Source organism: Mauremys reevesii, linkage group 22, assembly GCF_016161935.1.
Source record: "Mauremys reevesii isolate NIE-2019 linkage group 22, ASM1616193v1, whole genome shotgun sequence".
Classification (NCBI taxonomy): Eukaryota; Metazoa; Chordata; order Testudines; family Geoemydidae; genus Mauremys; species Mauremys reevesii.
The window spans coordinates 22,591,921-22,614,821 of NC_052644.1; the positions used below are offsets into that span (position 1 = coordinate 22,591,921).

General features: G+C 64.5%; 2 protein-coding genes across 3 annotated transcripts; one reads left to right on the forward strand and one right to left on the reverse strand.

Moving 5' to 3' along the window:
- The first annotated feature begins 176 nt into the window (after positions 1-176).
- LOC120388889 (RNA binding protein fox-1 homolog 3-like) lies at positions 177-21,916 on the forward strand. Of its 2 annotated transcripts, none has more exons than XM_039510994.1 (12): positions 177-335; positions 6,204-6,437; positions 14,525-14,668; positions 14,956-15,009; positions 16,011-16,103; positions 16,317-16,377; positions 16,630-16,683; positions 17,230-17,362; positions 17,554-17,593; positions 18,184-18,251; positions 18,654-18,726; positions 19,155-21,916. In XM_039510994.1, the coding sequence occupies exons 1-12, from the start codon at positions 249-251 to the stop codon at positions 19,197-19,199; spliced, it is 1,086 nt and encodes a 361-aa protein (XP_039366928.1). In that variant the 5' UTR covers positions 177-248; the 3' UTR covers positions 19,200-21,916. The 2 variants fall into 2 exon arrangements, with proteins under 2 accessions (XP_039366928.1, XP_039366929.1); XM_039510995.1 differs by lacking the exon at positions 177-335 and adding an exon at positions 5,443-5,493.
- LOC120388484 (vicilin-like seed storage protein At2g18540) lies at positions 21,663-22,337 on the reverse strand. Its single transcript, XM_039510307.1, has one exon. It carries the CDS (start codon positions 22,335-22,337, stop codon positions 21,663-21,665), a length of 675 nt encoding a protein of 224 aa, XP_039366241.1.
- Between the last annotated feature and the right edge of the window lie 564 nt (positions 22,338-22,901).

Here is a 22,901-nt window from a genome sequence, read left to right on the forward strand (position 1 = left end):
GGAACAGCCGGGAGCGGGAGCCGCTTTTGGGGTCAGCCCGGCCCTGTCTCCGAGGACCCCCCCCCGCCTGCACCTGTGGCAGCGTCACCAAGTCCCAGCAGCTGTCGGTGTCTCTCAGTGGCACTGTCCCAGCTGCCACTCAGCCCCCGGCTCCCTCCCCTCCGCCGAGTGCCCGACGCGCAGCTCGGGGCGGAGAGACGGACCCCGCGTAGCTGCGGGACCCTGTGTGGGGCCGGGGCCTACGAGCCATGCTGTCCCCTCCGGCCGTGGTGCTCCACCCGTACAGCCTGCCCGTGTACCCGCAGGTGCCCCAGTGCTACCCGGGCCTGGTTCAGGTACACGCGTCCCCTCTGTGTGTGTGTGTGTGTGTGTGTCTGTGCCCCCCTGCGGTGACCGGCCGGGCGTGGGAGCCAGGAGCCCCTGTAACACCTCGGGCCTGTCAGCGCCGCGGGGAGATAACCCCTTGCTCCCTGGATTCCTCGTCTGCTTTCGGGGGGCCCCGTCTCCCGGGAGGTCAGATAGCGGAGACGGGCGGCCATGTATGGGAAGCGCTATTTGCAGCTCTCGGGAAAGGCTGGAGAGGCCGGGGGCCCAGTGAATTCAGCTTCTCCGGGTCTGAGAGTTACCCCGGGGGCGGCAGGATTCGCGTCTTCTGCCCTTACCCTGGGGGGTTTGACCTTAGAGCAGATGGGTGCTCGCCCACCTCTGCAGTGGAGGGGGCCCTTGCTGGTCTGTGCTCCCCCCCCCCGGCCTGGTGAGCCCTGATGTAAGTCGTGTCCAAGGGTCCCTGCCTCTGTCACCGCAGCGCTGCTGTGCCTTGGGGCTGCACGGTGGGGACCGGATGAAGGGGCCCCAGGCCAGCGCCCGTCTGGCCCCGCACCAGCTCCCTACAAAGGAAGGGGCCAGAAACCCACAGCTGCGGGGGGGGGGGGGGGAGATAACCAGCCTCCTTCATGTCAGGGTTTGCCCCCAAAGCAGCAGGAAGCAGGGGCGCCGTCCTCTCTGCTTTCAGCCAGCCCGTGCTAAACTTCTGCTCTCAGCGAGATCATGTAGCAGGGAGTTCCCCTGGCCAAGCATTTTGCTCAGGTCCGGTCTGAATCTGCGGCCGTGGCGTTTTGCCAACTTGCCCCCTGGATGTGGCTTCACAGGAAGGGGCAGGTAGTGGCACCCCCCCACCGCCCTCCCAATCCCTGTCCCCTCGCTGCACCCGTCTCCCCCCGCGGGCGCCTCTCCTGAGACCCGTCGCCGACCCCTGCCCCTCGGCCGTGGCAGCTCCGGTTTGGAGCCTGTCCTACGTGGGAGGGGGGCGTTGTCAAGTGCAACAGGAAGGGGGGACCCAGCCCCTCGGGCTTGGGGGGAGGTGGGGACACTGTTTATGCAGCCCTGCCCCCACCCCGGGTTAGAGACACCCCGGGGGGGGTGATGGGGGTTTGAGGCGCCCGTGTCCCACCCCCCTGTCTCTCCCCCTCCTCCATGGGTCCGGAAGGCAGAGGGGCAGGACCCACGGGCCTTTGTCTCCCCCCATCTCCCCTCGCTGCCCCCCCCATGCCTTGAGTGATTGGGGAGGGTGTTGCTATTTATATCCAGCCAGATGCCTTGATAGCGGCTTCGAAAAGCAGCTGTGGGGGCAGGGGGAGCTGGGGGGGGTGGGAGGTCTTATCTATGTGTGAGAGGCTGGGCCCCACGTGGGGGTGGGGTTGGCAGACTAAGTCTATGACTTAGTCATAGTTCCCCCCCCCTTCACTTTTTATTATAAGAACCTGCCTGGTTTAGGGTTTTTTGGGGTGGGGGGGGATATTCCTGCTCAGGGCCCTCACGGGGCCAGCACCGGCTCTGATTATATTCCCTCTGCTCCCAGCGTTCGGGGCGACCCACTTGCAATAACATCCCCCCCCCATCAGAGCTCGGCGTCAGGCCCCAGCCACTTCTCGGGGACCCCCTCCCCCCGCAAGGAGGCCCCCCAGGGGCTGTCGTCGACCCCAAACCGTCCCGCTGCCGCTCGCCCCGGCCGCCTGACAGCGGTTGGCTTAGGCCGAACAGTGGCGAAGGGCGGGGAGGCAGCGACGCTCGGCGCGGGACTGGGGAAACGCCCGCTGGCGCCGCGTAAAGCCGGGGGGGCCCCACCTCCTGCCCTCCGAGCCGCCTACGCACCCCTCCACTCACGCCTCCCGCCTGCACCCCCCTCCCTCCCCACCCTCCCGCCTGCACCCCTCACTCACCCCTCCATCCCCACCTCCTCTGCACCCCTCCTCCTGCACCCCCTCCATTCACCCCTCCTCCGCACCCTCCACTCACCTCCATCCCCACCCCTCCCTCCTGCACCCCTCCACTCATCCCTCCTCCACACCTCCTCTGCAACCTCCTGCACCCTCCATCCCCACCCCCTCCTCCACACCCTCCACTCACCTTCGGCCGCTTCAAAATCAGGCCCTGCTGGAGCCCGGGGCTTCCGCCCTGTGCTGGGGTTCGGGGCTTTTCCCCATGGGAGGCACCCGCCGGGGCTGAGAGGAAGGGGATCACGAGGCTGAACCCCCCCTCAATCCCCTCCCCCCGCTGGACAGAAGCCCCCCCACCCTGCCGCAGGGCAGAAACCCCAAGGCGGCGAATGGGCAGGGGCCCGGGGGGGGGGTCACCCTTGAACTGTTAAAGAGCCACATGTGGCTTGCGCCCTGCGGATTTGGCCACCCCTGATTTAAACCCTCGACTCCGCCGTGCCACCAGCTGATTTTCTGGCTCACTGGGCGTTTTCCTGCCGCGATATTACGCGATCCTCCCCCCAAACCCACGAGCGACCCACTCTGAGCTCCAGGAGACGCGAAGTCTTAACGCCGCGGCCGGGGAAAGCGAGTCTGGGCCCCGAGCGTCGGCGCAGGACGAAGCGCAAAGGGGGCGCAGAGCTGCGGCCGGAGCCTGGGGCTGCAGCAGCTGCAGTGGGGTGAAGGAAGCGAGGGGCTGAGCGGCGCGTGGGGGCTGAAGCCCCCTTACCCTGCTCGACGCCAGGGCTGGTCCTATCCAGCGCCAGGGGTTGTTAAAACGGAAATGAATCCCCCAGGCCCAGCGGGGCACAGACCAGGCCCAACCCGGGAGAGGCTCAGCTCCCAAAGGGGTGGCTGGGGGGAGGCAGGGGTGGACGGGGGCAGGGAGAGAGGGTCTATGGGGGGGTCAGTGTGTGGGTGTGGGGGCTGGAAGAATTCTTGTGTAAGTGGATGGAGGAGGGGTGAGTGGGGTGCAGGAGGGAGGGGAGGGGGTGCAGCAGGGAGGGTGTGTAGGAGATGGAGGAGGATGGGGATGGAGGAGGGGTGAGTGGAGGGGTGTGGAGGGAGGGGGTGGGGATGGAGGGGTGCAGGAGGGGGTTGCAGAGGAGGTGGGGATGGAGGGGTGAGTGGAGGTGCAGAGGAGGGGTGGGCATGGAGGGGTGAGTGGAGGGGATGGGGACGGAGGGGTGCAGGAGGGGTTGCAGAGGGAGGGGTGGGGATGGAGGGGGTGAATGGAGGGGTGCGGAGGGAGGGGTGAGTGGAGGGGTGCAGAGGAGGGGTGGGGATGGACGGGGTGCAGGTGGGAGGGTGAGTGGAGGGGTGCGGAGGGAGGGGTGGGGATGGGGGTGCAGGCGGGAGGGTGAGTGGAGGAGTGCGGAGGAGGGGTGAGTGGAGGCGGGTGCGGAGGAGGGGTGGGGATGGAGGGGTGAGTGGAGGGTGCGGAGGAGATGTGAGTGAAGGCGGGTGCAGAAGGGAGGGGGTGAGTGGAGGGGTGCAGGCGGGAGGGTGAGTGGAGGGGTGCGGAGGGAGGGGTGGGGATGGAGGGGGTGCAGGCAGGAGGGGTGAGTGGAGGGGTGCAGGCGGGAGGGTTGAGTGGAGGGTGCGGAGGGAGGGGTGAGGATGGAGGGTGAGTGGAGGCAGGTGCGGAGGGAGGGGTGGGGATGGAGGGGGTGCAGGCGGGAGGGTTGAGTGGAGGGGTGCGGAGGGAGGGGTGAGGATGGAGGGGGTGAGTGGAGGCAGGGGCGGAGGGGGATGTGAGTGAAGGGGTGCAGGAGGGAGGGTGCAGAGAGGGGTGGGGATGGAGGAGGGTGCAGGTGGGAGGGGTGAGTGGAGGGGTGGGGATGGAGGGTGAGTGAAGGCGGGTGCGGAGGAGGGGTGCAGGCGGGAGGGGTGAGTGGAGGGTGGGGATGGAGGGGTGAGTGAAGGCGGGTGCGGAGGGAGGGGTGCAGGCGGGAGGGGTGAGTGGAGGTGCGGAGGAGGGGTGGGATGGAGGTGAGTGAAGGCGGGTGCGGAGGAGGGGTGCAGGCGGGAGGGGTGAGTGAGGCGGGTGCGGAGGGAGGGGTGCAGGCGGGAGGGATGAGTGGAGGTGCGGAGGGAGGGGTGGGATGGAGGGGGTGAGTGAAGGCGGGTGCGGAGGGAGATGTGAGTGAAGGGGTGCAGGAGGGGTTGCAGAGGGAGGGGTGGGGTGTGGAGGAGGGATGAGTGGAGGGGTGCAGGAGGGAGGGGTGGGGATGGAGGTGAGTGGAGGGGTGCGGAGGGAGGGGTGCAGAGGGAGGGGTGGGGATGGAGGGGGTGAATGGAGGGGTGCAGGAAGGAGGGGTGCGGAGGGAGATGTGAGTGAAGGGGTGCAGGAGGGGTTGCAGAGGAGGGGTGGGGTGTGGAGGAGGGATGAGTGGAGGGTGCAGGAGGGAGGGGTGGGGATGGAGGGGTGAGTGGAGGGTGCGGAGGAGGGGTGCAGAGGGAGGGGTGGGGATGGAGGGGGTGAATGGAGGGGGTGCAGGAAGGAGGGGCATGGAGGGGTGCGGAGGGAGATGTGAGTGAAGGGGGTGCGGAGGGAGGGGTGAATGGAGGGGGTGCAGGAGGGAGGGGGTGAGTGTAGGGGGGTGCGGAGGGAGGGGTCAATGGAGGGGGTGCAGAGAGAGGGGTGCAGAGGGAGATGTGGGGATGGAGGGGGTGAATGGAGGGGGTGCAGGAAGGAGGGGCATGGAGGGGTGCGGACGGAGATGTGAGTGAAGGGGTGCGGAGGGAGGGGTGAATGGAGGGGGTGCAGAGAGAGGGGTGCTGAGGAGGGGTGAATGGAGGAGGTGCAGAGAGAGGGGTGCAGAGGGAGATGTGGGGACCCCTCACTTCCCGCCCACTCCCCAGGGAGCAGGGTGCCGGGTTTGCCCCATGCCTGGGGCGGGGGCTGGGGGTCTGCGAGGGGCTGGGGGCGGGGGCGCAGACCCTGCAGCTGTCGGGCTGCTCCCTGGGAGGGTTAGAAAATCCTCAAACAGCTGAAAAAGGCGACAGCCCAAATAGGGCCTGGGGGGCGGGGGGAGGGTTGATAAGGGGCGGCCAATGGGACGCCCCCCCTCACCCCGTCCCACTCCCCATTGGCTGCTGCTAGGATGCAGGATCCCCCCCCCCCGCTGGCCTTATAGCCCCTGGGCCGGGGGCCAAAGGCAGCATCCCCCCAGCATCCCCCAGCCAGGCCGGGCGCCCCAGGCAGCTGCTGGGATGGGGCTGGTGCTCAGTGTAGGTGGGTGGGTTTCCGTGTGACAGCGAGCGGGGGGGCTGGGAGCCCGGACTCCTGGGTTCTCTCCCCGGCTCCGGGCAGGGAGTGAGTTTTGGTGGTTAGAAGGGGGGGGGGGAGCCAGGACTCGGGTTCTCTCCCTGGCTCTGGGTGGGGAGTGGGGTCTAGTGGTTAGAGGGGGTAGGGGGCTGGGAGACAGGACTCCTGGGTTCTCTCCCCGGCTCTGGGCAGGGAGTGGGGTCTAGTGGTTAGAGGGGGTAGGGGGCTGGGAGACAGGACTCCTGGGTTCTCTCCTGGCTCTGGGAGGGGAGGGGAGGTCTGGTGGGTTAGAGCCGTGGTGGCTGGGAGCCAGGATTCCTGGGTTCTCTCCCCGGCTCTGGGCAGGGAGTGAGTTTTGGTGGTTAGAAGGGGGGGGGGGGGGAGCCAGGACTCGGGTTCTCTCCCTGGCTCTGGGAGGGGAGTGGGGTCTAGTGGTAAGAGTGGGGTGGGGGGTCTTGAAGCCCGGACTCCTGGGTTCTCTCCCCAGCTCGAGGAGGGGAGGGGGGTCTGGCGGGTTAGAGCAGTGGGGGCTGGGAGCCAGGACTCCTGGGTTCTATTCTCGGCTAGATGTGGTGTGTAACTCCGGGCAGGGGGCCCCTTTCCCCGGCACTGAGTGGGGACGGGGGAGGGCCTGGCTCCCGCTCCCCGTCTCACTTCTCCTCTTCTTTCCCCGGCAGGGTAGCCAGGATGCCGCTGCCCCCGCCGACCCCATGACTCAGACGTACCCGGCTCCGTACCCCCCGGCCCCGGCCCGGTTGCCCCCACCCTTCCGCCCGCCCGGCGCCCTGCAGGACTACCCGCCGCAGACCCCCGCCGAGCACGGGCTGTGCCTCTACCCGGCTGGCCAGCCCCCCCCGGAGCACGCCGCCCCGCCGGAGCCCCTGGTGCCAGCCCTGCCTCCTCCCCCCGCGGTGAGTGCCTGGCCCGGGAGACGCCCTCCTGCCCCTTCCTCCTGCTGCGTGTCTCGGGGGCCCCCCAACCCTCCTCCCCCGGGAATCCGTCCCGCCCCGCTGCCAAGTGGGCAGAGATGTTGGCATGGGGCCTTTGTAGCCAGAGTGGAGGTGGACCCCACAGGGGGTGGATCGGGGGCATGGTTTGGGTGCACTGCGCTGTGGCTGTTCTCTGCCCCCCAGGGCCCATAGGGGGCGGATTGGGGCGCACTGCGCTGTGGCTGTTCTCTGCCCCCATAGGGCCCATAGGGGGTGGATCGGGGCACCCTGCGCTGTGGCTGTTCTCTGCCCCCATAGGGCCCATAGGGGGCGGATCGGGGTGCACTGCGCTGTGGGTATTCTATGCCCCACAGGGCCCATAGGGGGCGGATCGGGGCGCACTGCGCTGTGGCTGTTCTCTGCCCCCCAGGGCCCATAGGGGGCGGATTGGGGCGCACTGCGCTGTGGCTGTTCTCTGCCCCCATAGGGCCCATAGGGGGTGGATCGGGGCGCACTGCGCTGTGGCTATTCTCTGCCCCCATAGGGCCCATAGGGGATGGATCGGGGCGCCCTGCGCTGTGGCTGTTCTCTGCCCCCATAGGGCCCATAGGGGGCAGATCGGGGCGCACTGTGCTGTGGCTGTTCTCTGCCCCCATAGGGCCCATAGGGGGTGGATCGGGCGCACTGCGCTGTGGCTGCCTCTGCCCCAGGGCCCATAGGGGCAGATCGGGCGCCTGCGCTGTGGCTGTTCTCTGCCCCCCAGGGCCCATAGGGGGCGGATAGGGGCGCACTGCGCTGTGGCTGTTCTCTGCCCCCCAGGGCCCATAGGGGGCGGATAGGGGCGCACTGCGCTGTGGCTGTTCTCTGCCCCCCGGGGCCCATAGGGGGCAGATCGGGGCGCACTGCGCTGTGGCTGTTCTCTGCCCCCCAGGGCCCATAGGGGGCAGATCGGGGCGCACTGCGCTGTGGCTGTTCTCTGCCCCCCAGGGCCCATAGGGGGTGGATCGGGGTGCACTGCGCTGTGGCTGTTCTCTGCCCCCCAGGGCCCATAGGGGGCAGATCGGGGCGCACTGCGCTGTGGCTGTTCTCTGCCCCCATAGGGCCCATAGTGGGAGGATCGGGGCGCCCTGCGCTGTGGGTATTCTCTGCCCCCCAGGGTCATGGCTGGAGGGCACCGGTGGCGTCTCCGTAGCGGCGGGGGGCTGGGATCTGGGCCCACGGGGGACAGGAGGAACGTGGCCGCGTCGCCTGGGTGCAGCCCCCCCTCGGGTGTCGGTGCCCCCGCTCGGCCAGCGCCGGGCTAGGGAAGGGGGGGATCTCCCCAGCGCGGGGTGGTGAGGCCCGTGGGTGTTTGGATCCTAACCCTCCCCCACCTTCCCCTCGATCCCAAGCTCCCCCCTCGTGCCTTGACCCTCGGCTGCCCAGATCTGCGTGTTGGGGGGGGGGGAGTGGGGGCACACGTAACCCACATGCGGGGCCCCGGGACCTTAGAGAGAAAATGCGTCTGCCCCAAAGACTCCGCTAACAGCCGGTCGCTGTGAGGGCTCCCGGAGGGCCCAGGTTCGGTGTGACCCAGGCCCCTGTTGGGGGGGAGGACTGGACACCCCCTCATGCCCGGTGCTGGGGGTTACGGTGACCCCCCCCTCCCCGTCTCGGGGCAGCTGGGCGTCCCCGTCCCTGGGCTCTGGAGCTCTCTGCCCATATCGGGTCATGGTGTCGCCTGCCCCTCGGGATCGGATTCCTCCCTCCCCCCCAACGCCGGCAGCTGTTTATCAGCCCATGGAACAAATGGTGCATTCCTGCCCCCCGCCCAGCCACAAATGCACAAACAGCTCCGGGAAGAACACGGTGTCCTCTGAACCCCTGGGAAACAGGGGCCATGGCCCCCCACCTCCCTGGGGGACCCCAGTGAGACACTTCCCTGCCCCAGGGAGCCCCCCGAGAATCTGCCCCCCCCAGCACCGCTGTCGTCTGGGCTGCTCATCAATCCAGATCAGGCCCCTGCTGCTTGGGGTCCCCAGATGGGTGGCTGCCCCTGGCCACCCCCCAATCCTGGGGATGCCGGTTCGGGGCTGGAGCCCTGAGGTGGGTGTGCAGAACTAGCCCCCCCTCTTCAACCAGGGGCTTTTGCACTGATTGGGAATCTCTGGTTACCCTCCCCAACCTGCCCCTACGCCCAGAATGGGATGGCACAGAGCCCCCCTCCCCAGATTTCAGATCCCTTTATGCCCTAGAAAAAGCCCCCCACCCCCATCTGCTCTGCTCAGTGGCAACCTACCCTGTGCCCCCCGTGAACCCGTTGTGCTGCCCTTTGCAAGATGAGAGTCTTCCAGCCCGGGGGTGAGAGCGATGCCGAGCAACCAGGGACGGTAAATGACGCAGCGGCCAGCAGCGCGGTACCGGTACCGGTACCCCAGGAAAGGGCTGGGGGGGTGGGGGCAGGAGAGCTGCATGCCGGAGATGGGGGTTGGACAGCTGCCCCCAGGCTGGTGTTTGTGGAGCGGGATTTCAGGAGGTCCGGCCTGAGTCTGGGAGGAGTTTGGGGGCAGCAGATTGTGAAGGGACCTTTGTAGAAGTGTGTATGTGAGTGTGTGTGTGGGGTGGGGTCGGGGGGGGCAAGCCAAGGTCAAAGTGGCCCCTCCCTCTGCCAGCTGCTCTCTTCTAGCGCCACAGCATCCCCTGGTGGGCGAAAGGTGTCACTGCGGCGCCTCCACCAGCCCAACCGATTATTCTGCGGGAGGGGAAGAAAAATCTGCGGGGGACATGAATTCTGCTCTTATGTTGCTTGTGCTGAAAGGGGGAGGGGCACGGCCCTGTGGTCCCCCTCTGCGCCCCCCCGGTGCTGGTAGTTGAGTCCCAGATTGTCAGTGAGGGAGGCTGCATTTCCGGATGCCCTGCAAGGAGCTTCCGTCACCCAGACGGGGCCTGCTTTGGGGTTCGGTGAGAACAAACTGCAGGCTCAGGCCGGGGATCCCCAAGGGGCTCTGGGCTGCCCCCGAGTTCTGGGTTTGTTGCTGAGGCGCTCTGTGTTTGCAGCACCTTGTGGAGCCAGCAGGGGGTGCTGTGCCCCCCCCAAAAGGCAGATGCTTTTGCGCCCTTGCCAGGGTGGGACGGTTGCTTTAGACCTGTGACATCAGCATTTCAGCCCCCCCCCCATGTCCAAAATCCACAATGCGGCCCCCAAGATCGTGAGATGAGCGAAACATCCCACGGCGGGTTCTGCGCACTCGGCCTCACGTCCCGTTTCCCACCTCAGCCAGGTGGGCGAGAAGCATCCAGGTTTTTGGGGTTGTGTTTGTTTGTTTTTTATTGTCTATGCTAGGTGAGATCGTCTCATAATCACCTGACTCTGAGAGCTGGGGATTGAAGCGAATGACCAAACCGCGGGAGGGTTTGTAACAATGCGCTCGAATCCTCTAGGGACTCCAACCAGACTCGGTCTGGGGGCTTCAGCGCCGAGGTGCGGGGTGACTAGGCAGGGCACATATACGCGAGAAACTTCAGCCGACCGAGGTTCCTGCCTCCCTCCCGGGAGCCTCCCAGCAGCTGGGCTCCCAGCTGGGAGTGGGGAGCCCCCGGGGTGGTGTTATATTGGTGTAATAGGGAACATACATTGGTGGGACCAGGAGTGCTGGAAGCGGGGGGCCGGGAGGGGGGGGCCATGGCCCGTCCACTTTTCTCTAGGGTGGACCCCACCTCTTTCTCCACCTCTCCTCCCCAGGCCCCGGCCCCCGGCATGGAGCCTGGGCAGTTGTGGGACCACGCGGACCCTCCCCCTGCCCATGGTGCAGGGGGGCTGAGAGCACCCGACCTGGGGCCCCACCCGCCGGGCTCCCCGCCCGGCCCAGGGCAGGCGGAGGGTCTGCGATACGAGGCCGGTTCCCCACAGCTCCCCGCCTGGCTCCTATCAAGGCTGGAGTGTGGACATTGCCGTAACTCTGCAGCCGAGCGTTCCCCTCCTGCCCGCTGGGAAATGGGTCCCCTCGAGACCTGTGACCTCCCCCCAAGCCACGCCTGCCAAACGTCCTCGCCCGGCGAACGCGGCGAATGCTGGAGGAGCGTGTGTGGGATACAATCACCGGCGCGTCCGTGCAAGGCCTGGCCGGGGGTGGCTGGCAGGGGGGTTCCTTCTCCGAGGGCCTCTCCTCCCACCGGATCAGACGCCTCTTGGCTCCTAGCGATGTGGCGACTGACTCTGTCTCTTCCCCCCCTCTCTGGCTAGGGGCCCCCCCGGGGCGTTGGCAGCGGCGCTGGCGGATCTCCCGGCAAAAGCAGGTTTTTGTCCCAGGCATCTTGGAATCCGTCACGTTTCTCGGGCCTAGTAGCATTAATCTGTGATCCGCCTCGATCATCCCTACTCACCCCCCTCCCCCGGCGCCGCACCTGCCTGCCTCAGTTTCTCTCTGCACCCCCTCACCACCCCCACCCACCCCGGCTGGATACCGTCCCTGGGCTTCGGCGGGGGCGATCCCGGTTGAACTTGTCTTTAAGAGCGGAGCGGCTCCGGGGCTAGGTGGCCGGTCCGTGGAGAGTTGGGAGAGGGCTGGAGGTGGGGGTCAGGGGGGGCGAGGACATAGCTAAGGAGAGGGAAGCTGCTCGGGTGAAGCCCAGGGCAGAGCATCGGGTGTGGCTGCAGCGCATCAGACTGTTGTGACCGAGGGAAAGGGACGTTTCAAACAATCGTGCGCACGCACGCTGGCGTGAGCGTATCACACATACCCCCCCCCGTCGCACCTCCACCAGGTGTATTGCACCCCCCCCCACGCTGCACGGAGGCCGCTCACGCCAGCCCGGCACACGCACGCCCCGACACTTCACAGACAGTCACGCCACGCGTGCACGCCCCTCCCCCCGCGCGCGTGAGCTGAGGGCACACACCCACTCTGCACTCCTATGCACGGGGGCGTTTGCACTGCACACACCCCTGCTGCGTGAGCATCCACACCCCCCCCCACCCGCACAGGCCCCTCGTGTGCACACGTGTTCACCCCCACACACCCTGCAGGGGCGCACATCCCCCAGAGGCACCCACACAGTTTGCACGCAGCCCCACGCCTCGGCATGTGCGCACCCCCACTCCCATGTGCGCACGCACACACACACACACACACACACACACACACACGCACACACACACCCAATGCTTCTGAGAGGCTGCAGGGAGAAGGTTAAAGACAAGTTCAACCCCGTCTCTCCAGCTGGGTTAACCGGTTTCACGCCTTCTGAGCTGGTGGCTGCGCTCCGTGCGGCGGGCGACACCCCGGCTGCGGCATCTTGGCCCGTGCATTGGAGGATGTCTGAGATCGGAGGCCTTGGGCTGAGCTGAGCCGTCTGCATGGGCAGAGGAGAGAAGCGTCCGTCCCTGTGGGAGGGGCGGGATTCCTTCAGCTCCCAGCGCGGTGGAAAAGCCCATCCCGGCCCCCTCTCCCCCACTAACCCCCCCCTTGCTTCTCGTCACTAACTGCCTTGCTTGTGCCCGCGTGTGCTAACCCAACGGGTGCGTTCGTGCCTGCTCCCCGACGGCTCAGCATCTTGCGCCCAGCAACGGCTCACACCTGGTTCCCGGCACTGAATCTCCCTGGATCCCCTGCCCCGGCTTGTCCGCCGACGGGGCCGGAGACCCCCTGATCCTCGGCCCTGAACGGGGAATCAGGAGCCAGAGCTGCTGTCTCGGTCCAAGCCGATACCGGTGCCGGGGCACCAGGGGCCCTTCTCCCAGGCAATGCTGCAGGGGACAGGAGGGAGGGGGGATGGCGCTTGCAGCACCCACTGAATGGGGTGGTGGTGGGGGGGTTGTTCCCTCCAGAACTGACTCTCTGAAGGGACATGGGCATGAATCACTGAACCTGCAAATGAGATGGTCAAGGCTGTTCCCTCCACACTCCCCGGCACAGAGGTGCTACAGGACAAGGGTGGGAGGGGAAACAGGGGAATACCAGTGGGGAGAGGTGTAAAAGGGAGATAGCAGGAGATCCGGGTGTGCTGGCAAAGGGAGAAGAGGCGTCACGAAAATGAAATGCCTGCAAACTGCATGGACACTTTTTAAAGTCCCCGTAAGATAGGCTCCAACTATATGTATGCCCCAAATTAAGAAAAAAAAAAGGTAAGAGGACCACAATCCCCCTCCCCACAAACCTGTGCCCATAGCTAAACAACTGAGGTGCGGTTACAGATGAGAGGACGTCTTCTAAAAATTAGAAGTCAAATTCTACTGAGGAAAATAGAAAGGAGCATCGACTCTGGCAAGTCAACCGCAGAAGTAGACTTAGGGCGGCCAAAGAAGAATCTGAAGAGCAGCTAGCAAAAGACACAAAAACTAACAGCAAATTTTTTTTTTTTAAGTACATCAGCAGCAGGAAGCCTGACAAATAATCAGTGGAACCACTGGCCGGTCAAGGGAGCACTCAAGGATGATAAGGCCGTTGTGGAGAAGCTAAATTAATTCTTTGCATCGGTCTTCACGGCAGAGGGTGGGAGGGAGATTCCCACACCTGAGCCGTTCTTTTTAAGGGACAGATCTGAGGAACTGTCCCAGATTGAGGTGTCGTTAGAAGAGGTTTTGGAAAAAAATGATAAACTAAACAGTAATAAGTCACCGGGACCAGATGGGATTCACCCACGAGTTCAGAAGGAACTCAAATGTGACATTGCAGCACGACTAAGTGTAGTGTGTAACCTATCGCTTAAATCAGCGTCTGGACCAGGTGACTGGCGCATGACTGATGTAACGCTGGTTTTTTAAAAAGGCTCCAGAGGCGATCCTGAAATTAAAGAAAGAACAGGAGGACTTGTGGCACCTTAGAGACACCTTAGAGAGGCATCCGAAGAAGTGAGCTGGAGCCCACGAAAGCTTAGGCTGAAATAAATGTGTTAGTCTCTAAGGTGCCACAAGTACTCCGGTTCTTTTTGCGGATACAGACTAACCTGGCTGCTACTCTGAAACCTGGCAATTAAAGGTCGTTAAACCTGACGTCAGGAGCAAATTGGTAGAAACGCTAGTAAAGAACAGAAGGGTCAGACGCGCAGATGAACATGATCCGGTGGGGAAGCGTCACCGCGGCTTTTGTAAAGGGAAATATAATCCCAACTCCACCTCCAAAATGATGGGGTCTCAATTAGCTGTTGCCGCTCAAGAAAGAGATTTTGGAGCCATTGCAGAGGAGTTCTCTGAAAACATCCACTCGATGCGCAGCGGCAGTCGAAAAAGGCGAACGATGTTCGAAACCAGACGGAGATGGATCGAGAATAAGGCAGAAAAGATCATAATGCCACCATAGAAAGCCATGCTACGCCCACTCCTTGACTACTGTGTGCAGTGCTGGTCGCCCCATCTTGAAAAAAGATCTATTAGAATTGGAAAAAGTACAGCAAAGGGCAACAAAAATGACAAAGGGGACAGGGCTGCTTCCATACGAGGAGCGACTAAAAAGCCCGCGACTGTTCAACCTAGAAAATAGATGCCTAAGGAGGGGATAACGTCACGAACGGCATGCAGAAAGGGAGTAGGGAAGCGTTATTACACAAGAGCCAGGGCTCACCCAGTGTAATTCATAAGCAGCAGGTTTATAACAAACCCAAGGAAGTGTTTCTTCACACAGCGCACCGTCGACCTGTGGAACTCCTCGCCAGGGGATGTTGTGAAGGCTTAAAGTAGAGCGGGGTTAAAAAAAAAAAGAGACCGAGATAAATTCATGGGGGATCGGTCCATCGATGGCTATTAGCCGAGAAGGTCAGGGATGCAACCCCGTGCTCTGGGTGTCCCTAAACCTCTGACTGCCAGGAGCTGGGAATGGGCGACAGGGGATGGGTCACTTGACGATTCCCTGTTCTGTTCATTCCCTCTGGGGCACCTGGCTTTGGCCACTGTCGGCAGACAGGACACGGGGCTAGATGGACCTTTGGTCTGACCCAGTCTGGCCGTTCTTATGGGATCCCATTGTGGGGGTTAACGGGGAATTCCGGGGGGGGGGGTTGTAATGGGATCCTGGGGCTCCAGTGGGGGTAAGCAGGGGATCCCAGTGTCTCTTTGCCCCAGCCCTGTCCGGTTTATCTCTTGGGGTTCCCTCCAGCCAGCCGAGGAGAGTCCCGCGGCCGCCCTCACCCCAGATGGCCAGGAGGCAGAGAGCGAAGACAGCAAATCCCAGCCCAAGCGGCTGCACGTCTCCAACATCCCCTTCCGCTTCCGTGACCCCGACCTGCGGCAGATGTTTGGGGTGAGTCCCACGTGGGGTGGGGGTGGGGTAGAGCTCACAGCCCAGGGGTTTGGGAGGCGGGGTGTGTGTGTGTGTGTGTGTGTGTGAGCCCCATGGTGAGGGGGGGACAAGGTACCACCTGTGGCCCAGATGGCCTGGGGGTGGGGTGTTGTGTAGCACACATGGTGTGTGTGTGTGTGTGTGTGTGTGTGTGTGTGTGTGTCACTGAGGGCCCGTCGGGGCCCCACTGGCTTCTGGAGGGGTCGGTCACTGATTTCTGTCTTGTCCCCCCCACCACCCTTTTCAAGCAATTCGGGAAGATCCTAGACGTGGAAATCATCTTCAACGAACGCGGCTCCAAGGTGCGGGGGCGCCGGGGGGTCCCAGCAGGGGCTGGTGGTGGCGGGGGAGGTTCCTGGCCTGGCTGAAAGGCGGCAGCCGCTGGATTGTCCGGAAGCGGAGCCCACCCGGTGGGCAGCACCCGCCCACGGCCTCGCTGGGTTTGCTGCAGCCAAGGCTTTGGCCACGGCACTGACCCCCAGAGGGGCACGAACCGGGACATGGGGCAGGGAGGGACGCTGTGTGTGTGTGTGTGTGAGAAAGAGTGTGTGTGTGTGTGTGTGTGTGTGCATGTGTGTGAGCATGTGCATGAGTGTGTGTGTGTGTGTTTGTGCTTGTGTGTGTGTGTATGTGTGTGTGAGAATGTGAGTGTGTGAGTGTGTCTGTGCTTGTGTGTGTGTGTGTATGTGTGTGTGCATGTGTGTGAGCATGTGCATGAGTGTGTGTGTGTGTGTGTGCATGTGAGTGTGTGTGTGTGTGTGTGTGTGAGCATGTGCATGAGTGTGTGTGTGTGTGTGTGTGAGAAAGTGTGTGCGTGTGTGTGTGTGTATGTGTGTGTGAGCATGTGCATGAGTGTGTGTGTGTGTGCATATGAGTGTGTGCGTGTGTGTGTGAGAAAGAGTGTGTGTGTGTGTGTGTGTGTGAGCATGTGCATGAGTGTGTGCGTGTGTGTGTATGTGAGCGTGTGTTTGTGCTTGTGTGTGGGACTGCTTGTGTGTGTGAGAATGTGTGCGAGTGTGTGAGTGTATATGTTTGTGTGCGTGTGTGTGTGTGTGAATGCTGGGGACTGGACGGAACCCGGGCCCGGGACGGGACACACCGGGGCGGAGGAGGAGCCGTGTGGGGTGGGAGCCCCTAGAACCTGAGGGGGATGAAAATGGGGCACGTGACAGGGTTTAAAAGCCCCCAGCAGGGCCTGGCCAGGGCAGCTGCATGACCCCTTGTGTCCCCCCCCCCCCAAAGCCGCCCTCTCTCCCCAACCACCAGCAGCCTCATCCTTCCCCGGCCTCTCCCCGGCCTGCAGGGTTTCGGCTTCGTGACCTTCGACAGCAGCCAGGACGCGGACCAGGCGCGAGAGAAGCTGAACAGCACAGTTGTGGAGGGCAGGAAAATCGAGGTCAGTGCCCCATGGTGGGACGGGGGGGGGGAACCCAGGTGGTTTCACTCGGCGGGGGGGGAGCTTTGCTCGGCTGGTGGGGGGACGTGCGGGGGGAGCTGGCACAGGGGCGGGGTCCGGTGTCTTGGCTCTGAGCCCCATGGTGGTGGGGGGCTGGGGGGGCCTGGCTTTGCCGTGACCCCAGACTCGCTCACCTCTCCCCCCCCCCGGCAGGTGAACAACGCCACGGCCCGTGTGGTCACCAAGAAGCCTCCGGCAGCGCCTGCAGTGAACGGTACGAGGGGGCGGGGGCGGGAGGTGAGGTGTGTCCGTCCCCCCCCCCACTCGGCCACGCTGCAGGCCCCTCCTGCTGCTGGCGCCAGGGACGCCCCCGTCCTGCGGCGTCCGGGCAGGCAGCATCTCTGACGTGCGCCAGGCCGGGTCTGTGGGGAGAGACCGGTGCCCTGGGCTGAGCTGGGGGGGGCAGGGCAGGGGGGCTGGGCCCCCCCGTCCGATCTGATGCCCCCCCTTCTCTCTCGGCGGCTAGGTTGGAAGCTCAATCCCTTGGTTGGTGCTGTCTACGCCCCCGACCTCTACACAGGTGCGACTTTTCCTCCCTCCCTCCTGCCGTTGTGTCTCCCCAGGCCTGTGTCTGCCCCCCCCCCGCGCATCTCCGTCCCCCTCTCCCGTCCGGCCCCACGAGGATCTTCTCCTGTTCCTGCCCCCACCATGTCTCCGGCTTCGCCATCATCCCCCCATCACGGGCGGCGGGTGAACCCCCCTTCGGGGCGGCGGGTGAACCCCCTTCGGGGCGGCGGGGGAACCCCCCTTTCAGGGAGGCTAGCCCACCCCGCCCCCCTTTAAGCCTGAAGCCCCGCCCCTACACCCCACCCACCCCCGGCCGGAGCCCTCCACCACGGCCGGTGGCTATCCCGAGCACCAGCCCGACCCCTGAGCCCCCGCCAATTTGGGGGGAGAGGGGAGCGAGGGGAGGGGCTCAGGGCAGAGCGTGGGTGCGGCCCCAACCCTCCCCTGGCCTATTATACCGACTGCCCAGCCCCCGTCCCTTTCCCATCCCCCATTCACCCCCTACACCCCCGCACCCCCACTCACACCCTGTGGTCCTGACCGTCTGCTCTGTTCCCAGTGGCCACCATCCCCTACCCGATGGTGGCCCCGGCGGCGCTGGCCTATCGCGGGGGCCTGCGGGGCCGTGGCCGAGCCATCTACAGCCCGATCCGGGCAGCTCCCGCCCCGTCGCCCGTCCCTGCCTACGGGAGGTGAGCCCGCGGGGGGCGGGAACGGGGGCGTCGATCCTGGCGGTCGGGAGGGCAGAGGGGATGCTTTTGGAGGGGCACTTTCTGTGCACCCCGCGGCCGGAGGAGCTGGATCTGGGGCGGGGACGTGGATGGGGCGGGAGGTCAGTGCTGGGGGCTTACGGCCGGAGCTGACCCTTCTCCGTTCCCCACAGTGTGGTATACCCGGACGGGCTATATGGCACCGACGTCTATGTAAGTCTCTGGCGCTCCGGTGGGCGTGTTGTGTGTGTGTGTGTGTGGGGGGGTTATACCTGGGCTCCACCAGTGTCTGGCACGTCTCCCCCACCCGCTGGGTCCCTGTCTCTCTGGGCTGCTGCGGGAGCATCCCAGGCCCCTGAATCCCTGCTCCACACTCTGGGGAGCTGTGTGTGTGTGGGGGGGGGGGGGGTTCGGGTTGTGCCAGCGTATGGGGCTGGGGTTTAGGAATCTGCAGGGGCCGGGGCAGAGGAGGCCTGGGGGTCAAAGCGTTTCTCCCCTGCCCTGTGAGCGCTGCCCCGCCCCTCCGTCTGTCTCAGCCTCAGAAGGAGGAAAGGGGGGGGTGACAGCCTGAGACCGGAAACCCCCCCCCCCCCATTAGTGCCCTCGGTGCCTCTTTCCTCCCTTGAGCGCGCACGGAGACGTCCGCTCCCTGGGAACGAGCCCTGGTCCTTCACTGTGGAACAGGAGCGATTAGGGAAGCTGCCCCCCCCCCCAGTGCTCTGCCCTCGGAGTGTATTGTGGGGTGAGGGTGTAGGATGCAGGGGCTGTTTCCGCGGGTTCACCCCTCCTCCTGGTTGTTTCAGGGCTATGCAGCTTACCGTGTGGCACAACCCCCTGGGGCAGCGGCCGCGGCGGCGGCGTACACCGACGGGTAAGTGCCGGGGCAAGGGGAATACCAGCCAAGGGCGCTGTAGAAGTGGGGGACCAGAGCGCCCCGTTCCTGTCCCCGACTGGCTGCTCCGGTGGTGAGCCGGCTGCCCTCTCTTCTGGCACCACAGCAGCCCCTGCTGGGCTAAAGGTGTAACAGCAGCGCCTCCCCGGGAGACTCAATTATTCTGCGGAGGTGGGAAATAATCGGCAGGGGACATGAATGCTGCGCTTATCTTTCTTCTGTTAAAAAGTGGGGGGCCCATTTTCAAAAGTGTGTGTGTGGGGGGCATGTCCCTGCCGGTTCTGGCACTGGTGCTACCAGCTCCTCCTCGCACAGCTGGCTGTGTGTGTGTGTGCGTGTGCCCCTGCGTGTGCAAACAGTGCCTCTGCTCTGCTACCCCAGGTACGGCCGGGTCTACACCACAGCGGATCCTTACCACCACGCCGTCAGTCCAGCCTACGGCGTCGGGGCCATGGTGAGCAGCAGCCGGCGGGACTCCCCGCCCCGTGTCAGGCCCGCCCCGGAGCCCCGTTCCCCGATTCTCTCCCCGCCTCACCCCGCGTCGGGCAGGCACGTTCCGGCACCCTCGCCCCCTGCCTGCCTCACGGGCGGCCCTGCTCCTCCCTGGCAGAGGGTCTCCCTGAACACGACCCCCAGCCGGCACACGGGTCCTTTCTGGGTAGGCGGCTCTGCTCACGGACCGAGGCGGTTTCCTGGGCAGATCCACTCACACCCCTAAGCCCAGCCTGGCGGCCTCCCCCACCTTCTCCAGAACCTCAATCCCATCTGGGAGACACCCCCCAGCCCCTGCCCACACACACTCTGCCCTGCCGGTGCCTCCTCCCTCTCTCACCCCACCCCGCCGAGCAGCTGACGCTAATGGAGCCTTCTCTGCCCCGGCAGGCCAGCCTGTACCGCGGCGGGTACAACCGCTTCACGCCGTACTGAGGAACCAGGGGCTGCGCAGGCCGGCGGCCGTGACGGGAAGGGGCCTGGGGAGTGGAGTCTGAGATCTCGGTGTGGATAGCGACGGGCACGTCCCATCGAGTCCCCTGCTCCCAACACGGACGGTTCTAGCACCCCAGACCCGTTACCCAGAATCCCCTGGGGGGAACCCCGCCTGGCACCAGCACCGTGTTACCCAGAATCTGCTGTGGGGGGGCACCTGGTCCCCGTGTCCTGTTACCCAGATCTTGCCTGGCCCCGGTCCCCTGGCCATAGAGACAATGGGGTGGTACGTCAGAGAGGGGAACACTGCTGCCCCCCAGGCAGTGGAGACGAGGGTGAATTTGGCCAGTGTTTAATATCGGATCCCTGCGTCACATCCGGGGCAGGATGGTGCTGGGTGACCTCACCCCTTTCGTTCACGGGAAAGGGGGGTTTGGCCTTTTCAATCAGTGGTCCTCAACCGTCCCCGACGACCGTACCCCGTTCAGGACTCTGATCTGTCTTGCCTCCCCCCCCACGTTTCACCCCTCTTAAAAACGACGTCAGCCTCATGCATGTGCTCGCACCAGGGCTTAAATTCAGCCGCTGCTGTCCGGAGCGGAGCTCTGGGCAATATTTTCCAACCCCCTGGAGTTTGTATAGCAGGTTGGGGCACGGGAGGCATTGGGAGGAGGGAAATACTCTCTGAGAGTTTTAGCCCTGGCTTGCACGCATGAGTGAATGGCACCAAACGCGTGTCTCATACAGTGCGAATCCACACGGGACGTTACCGGAGAATATAGTCTACGGAGCAGTCAAACCAGGCCTCGTCTGTATGAAATTTGAATGATTTGGCTGGTGCTTTTTGTGTCACCTATTGTAAAACTGGACAACTATGTAGATGAGCTGACGGACCCATGGGGGGACCTCCGCATACCCCCCTCGTTGGGAGCCACTGCCACGGAAAAAAGAAAACCCGGGGAAATTCTAAACCTGGGGCTGTTCCCAGGATCGTGGTCAGAGGCCTCAGGCAGCCGCTAAGCAGGGAAGGTGAGACTGAATCTCGCCCCTGGGCTCAGGGACCCGACGTTGACCGAATTCCTTTTCCAACTAGCGCCCGTCTCTCTCAGCGCCCTACCCCGCCTCTCTCCATTTCTCTGCAGCTTTCTCGTTCCCCGCAATGCTCCTGTCTCCTGCATGCATCCTGCGCTCTTTCAGCTCCGCACTGGTGCCGCGGGGGGGTCTTCTGTGCTCAGCAAACACTCGGCTGGGGGCCTGTCCCAGGCCGGGCTTGCACGGAAAGCAGGTTGAGCTGTGAGCTCTTTGAACCGTGGCGGATCTCAGGGCATGAGCGCGGCCTCGCCCCAGCGCGGTCTCTCAGGGAAAGCGCTCGACTGCCAAAGCCTCTCTCCTTTCCCCGTTTTCTTGTGCTGTAATAAAGCTCTGTCCTCGGCTCTGCTCTCCGGCCTTTCGCTTTCACGCTCTGGCTCTCTCGTGCTGCGTTTCTGTCTCTTCCCTCCTGCGGCTGGTTCCTGGCAGGGCTGCGGGGCCCCGGGCAGTACAGCGAGGCCAATCCTCCAGCAGCTCGGTGCCCGTGGGCGGGCGCAGCCCCCGCTGCCCTGTGCCACCTGGGAGAAGGACCCGGCTCGTGGCAGGATGGGGGGGTGAGATGTAGGGTCCCCCCTGGCCCAAGCTGCCCCGGTTGCATGGAGCAGGAAGGTCACATGGTCAACCGGGACGGACCCCGTCCCCAGTGTAGGGCCCCTGGCTGCATCGCGCCCGTCGGTGCCCCATCCCGGCTGGGTTTGCCCCATGGGCCTGCCGCAGTGAGGTTGCCTCTGTGGGCCTGGAGGCTCAGACCCATGGCGAGCTCTACACCCTCCTGCCCCATGGGGTCACTGACTGCAGCCCCCCCACCCCCGCAGTGAGGGCCTGGCCTTTCTCATCCTGCCCTCCAGCGAGGGGGACCAGCTGTCCCGTCTTTAAAGGGACGGTCCCGTTTTTGTGACTTTTTCTCATATAGACGCCTATTATCGTGTGTGTGTGTGCGAGAGAGAGAGACAAAGGCAAGGGCGGCTCGGGGTCTTTCTCCCCTTTGCTCCCCCGGCGGCTTGCGCTAGCTCTCGCTCTCTTTAGCTCCGGCCCCTTTGCTCGCCCGTTCCTTTCGCTCGCCCAGCTGCAGCCACTTGCTCGTGCGCTCTCTCGCTCGCTGAGCCCTGCTCGCGCCTGGCTTCTCATCCCAGCGCTGGCCGTGCAATCTCGCCCCCGGCGCCCCTCTCCCTCGCCGGCTCGCTTGCCCCGACACGCTCCTTGCTCGTCCAGCCCGGCTCTTGCTCGCTTGGCTCTGCCCTCACCCGCCCTTTGCTCACCCTGCCGGGCTGGCTCGTTTCTGGCCCCACCGGCGCTTACATCGGCCTGTCATGTCGCTCGGGGTGATGTAGCCCGGCCTGGGGCTCGCTGCCTCTCCCTGCGCTCGCCGGCTGCTCAGATGCTGTCTCCTGCCACGATCCCTCTCTCCCCCCTGCGCCGCCTTTTACGTCCCCCGGGCTCACGCCTTTGCCGGCCTGGCTCCTCGCGCTCTGGCTCCTGCGCCGCTGTTTGCTTGCCTGGCTGCGCGCTCGTGTTCGCTCTTGCTTGCTTGTCAATCTCTCGCTGGCCCCTTTGCACAAGCGCTCGCTTGCTCTGCCCTGCTTGCTGCTCGCGCGCGCTCTCCTCTGCTTGCTCCTCGCACGCTCTCTCCTCTGCTCGCTGCTCGCGCGCTCTCTCCTTTGCTCGCTCCTCGCGCGCTCTCTCCTCTGCTCGCTCCTCGCGCGCGCTCTCTCCTCTGTTCTCTCCTCTGCTCGCTCCTCGCGCGCTCTCTCCTCTGTTCTCTCCTCTGCTCGCTCCTCGCGCGCTCTCTCCTCTGCTTGCTCCTCGCGCACTCTCTCCTCTGCTTGCTCCTCGCGCGCTCTCTCCTCTGCTTGCTGCTCGCTTGCTGCTCTCTCCTCTGCTTGCTGCTCTCTCTTCCCTCACTTGCTCCTCAGGCGCTTTCTCCTCTCCTTGCTGCTCGCGCGCTCTCTTCCCCCGCTTGCTGCTCGTGCGCTCTCTCTCTCCTCTGCTTGCTGCTCTCTTCTCTGCTTGCTGCTCGCACGCTCTCTCTGCTTGCTGTTGACTTGCCATGCCATCGTCTCTCTCTCTCTGTGTCTGGTTTGCTCACCCTGCTGCTCTGGTTTACTCTCTTTCTCTGCTGTTGTGCTCTCTCTCATGCATGCCCCTGTGCTCTCCCCAGCGCTGCTCGCTCGCTCGCTCTGTTTCTCCGCTCATTCTTTCGCTCGCTCCTGCTCAGCCCGTTTGCTCATCCCACCTCTCTTGCTTTGCCGTGCTCGCTTTCCCTCTCTCTGTCTCTCCCCTGGCCGCCCGCTCGCTGCCGGAACCTGGAGGCGGGGCAGGGAAGCCTCCCCCCTCCACACACTTTTACAAGTGGGAGGGTCGTTCTCCCTGGTTTTTTCCATAAAAGAAACAGAAGCGCAGAATTCATGTTCCCCACAGATTTTCTTTCCCCCGCCCCGTAGAATAATCATTTCTGCCGGGGAGGCGCTGCAATGATACCTTTCACCCACCAGGGGCCGCTGTGGTGCCAGAAGCGAGGGCAGCCGGCTCACTGCTGGAGCAGCCAGCCGTGGCGAGAGAGGGGCCCCTTTGGATTTGGATTATTCTACGGGGCGGGGGAAAGAAAATCTGTGG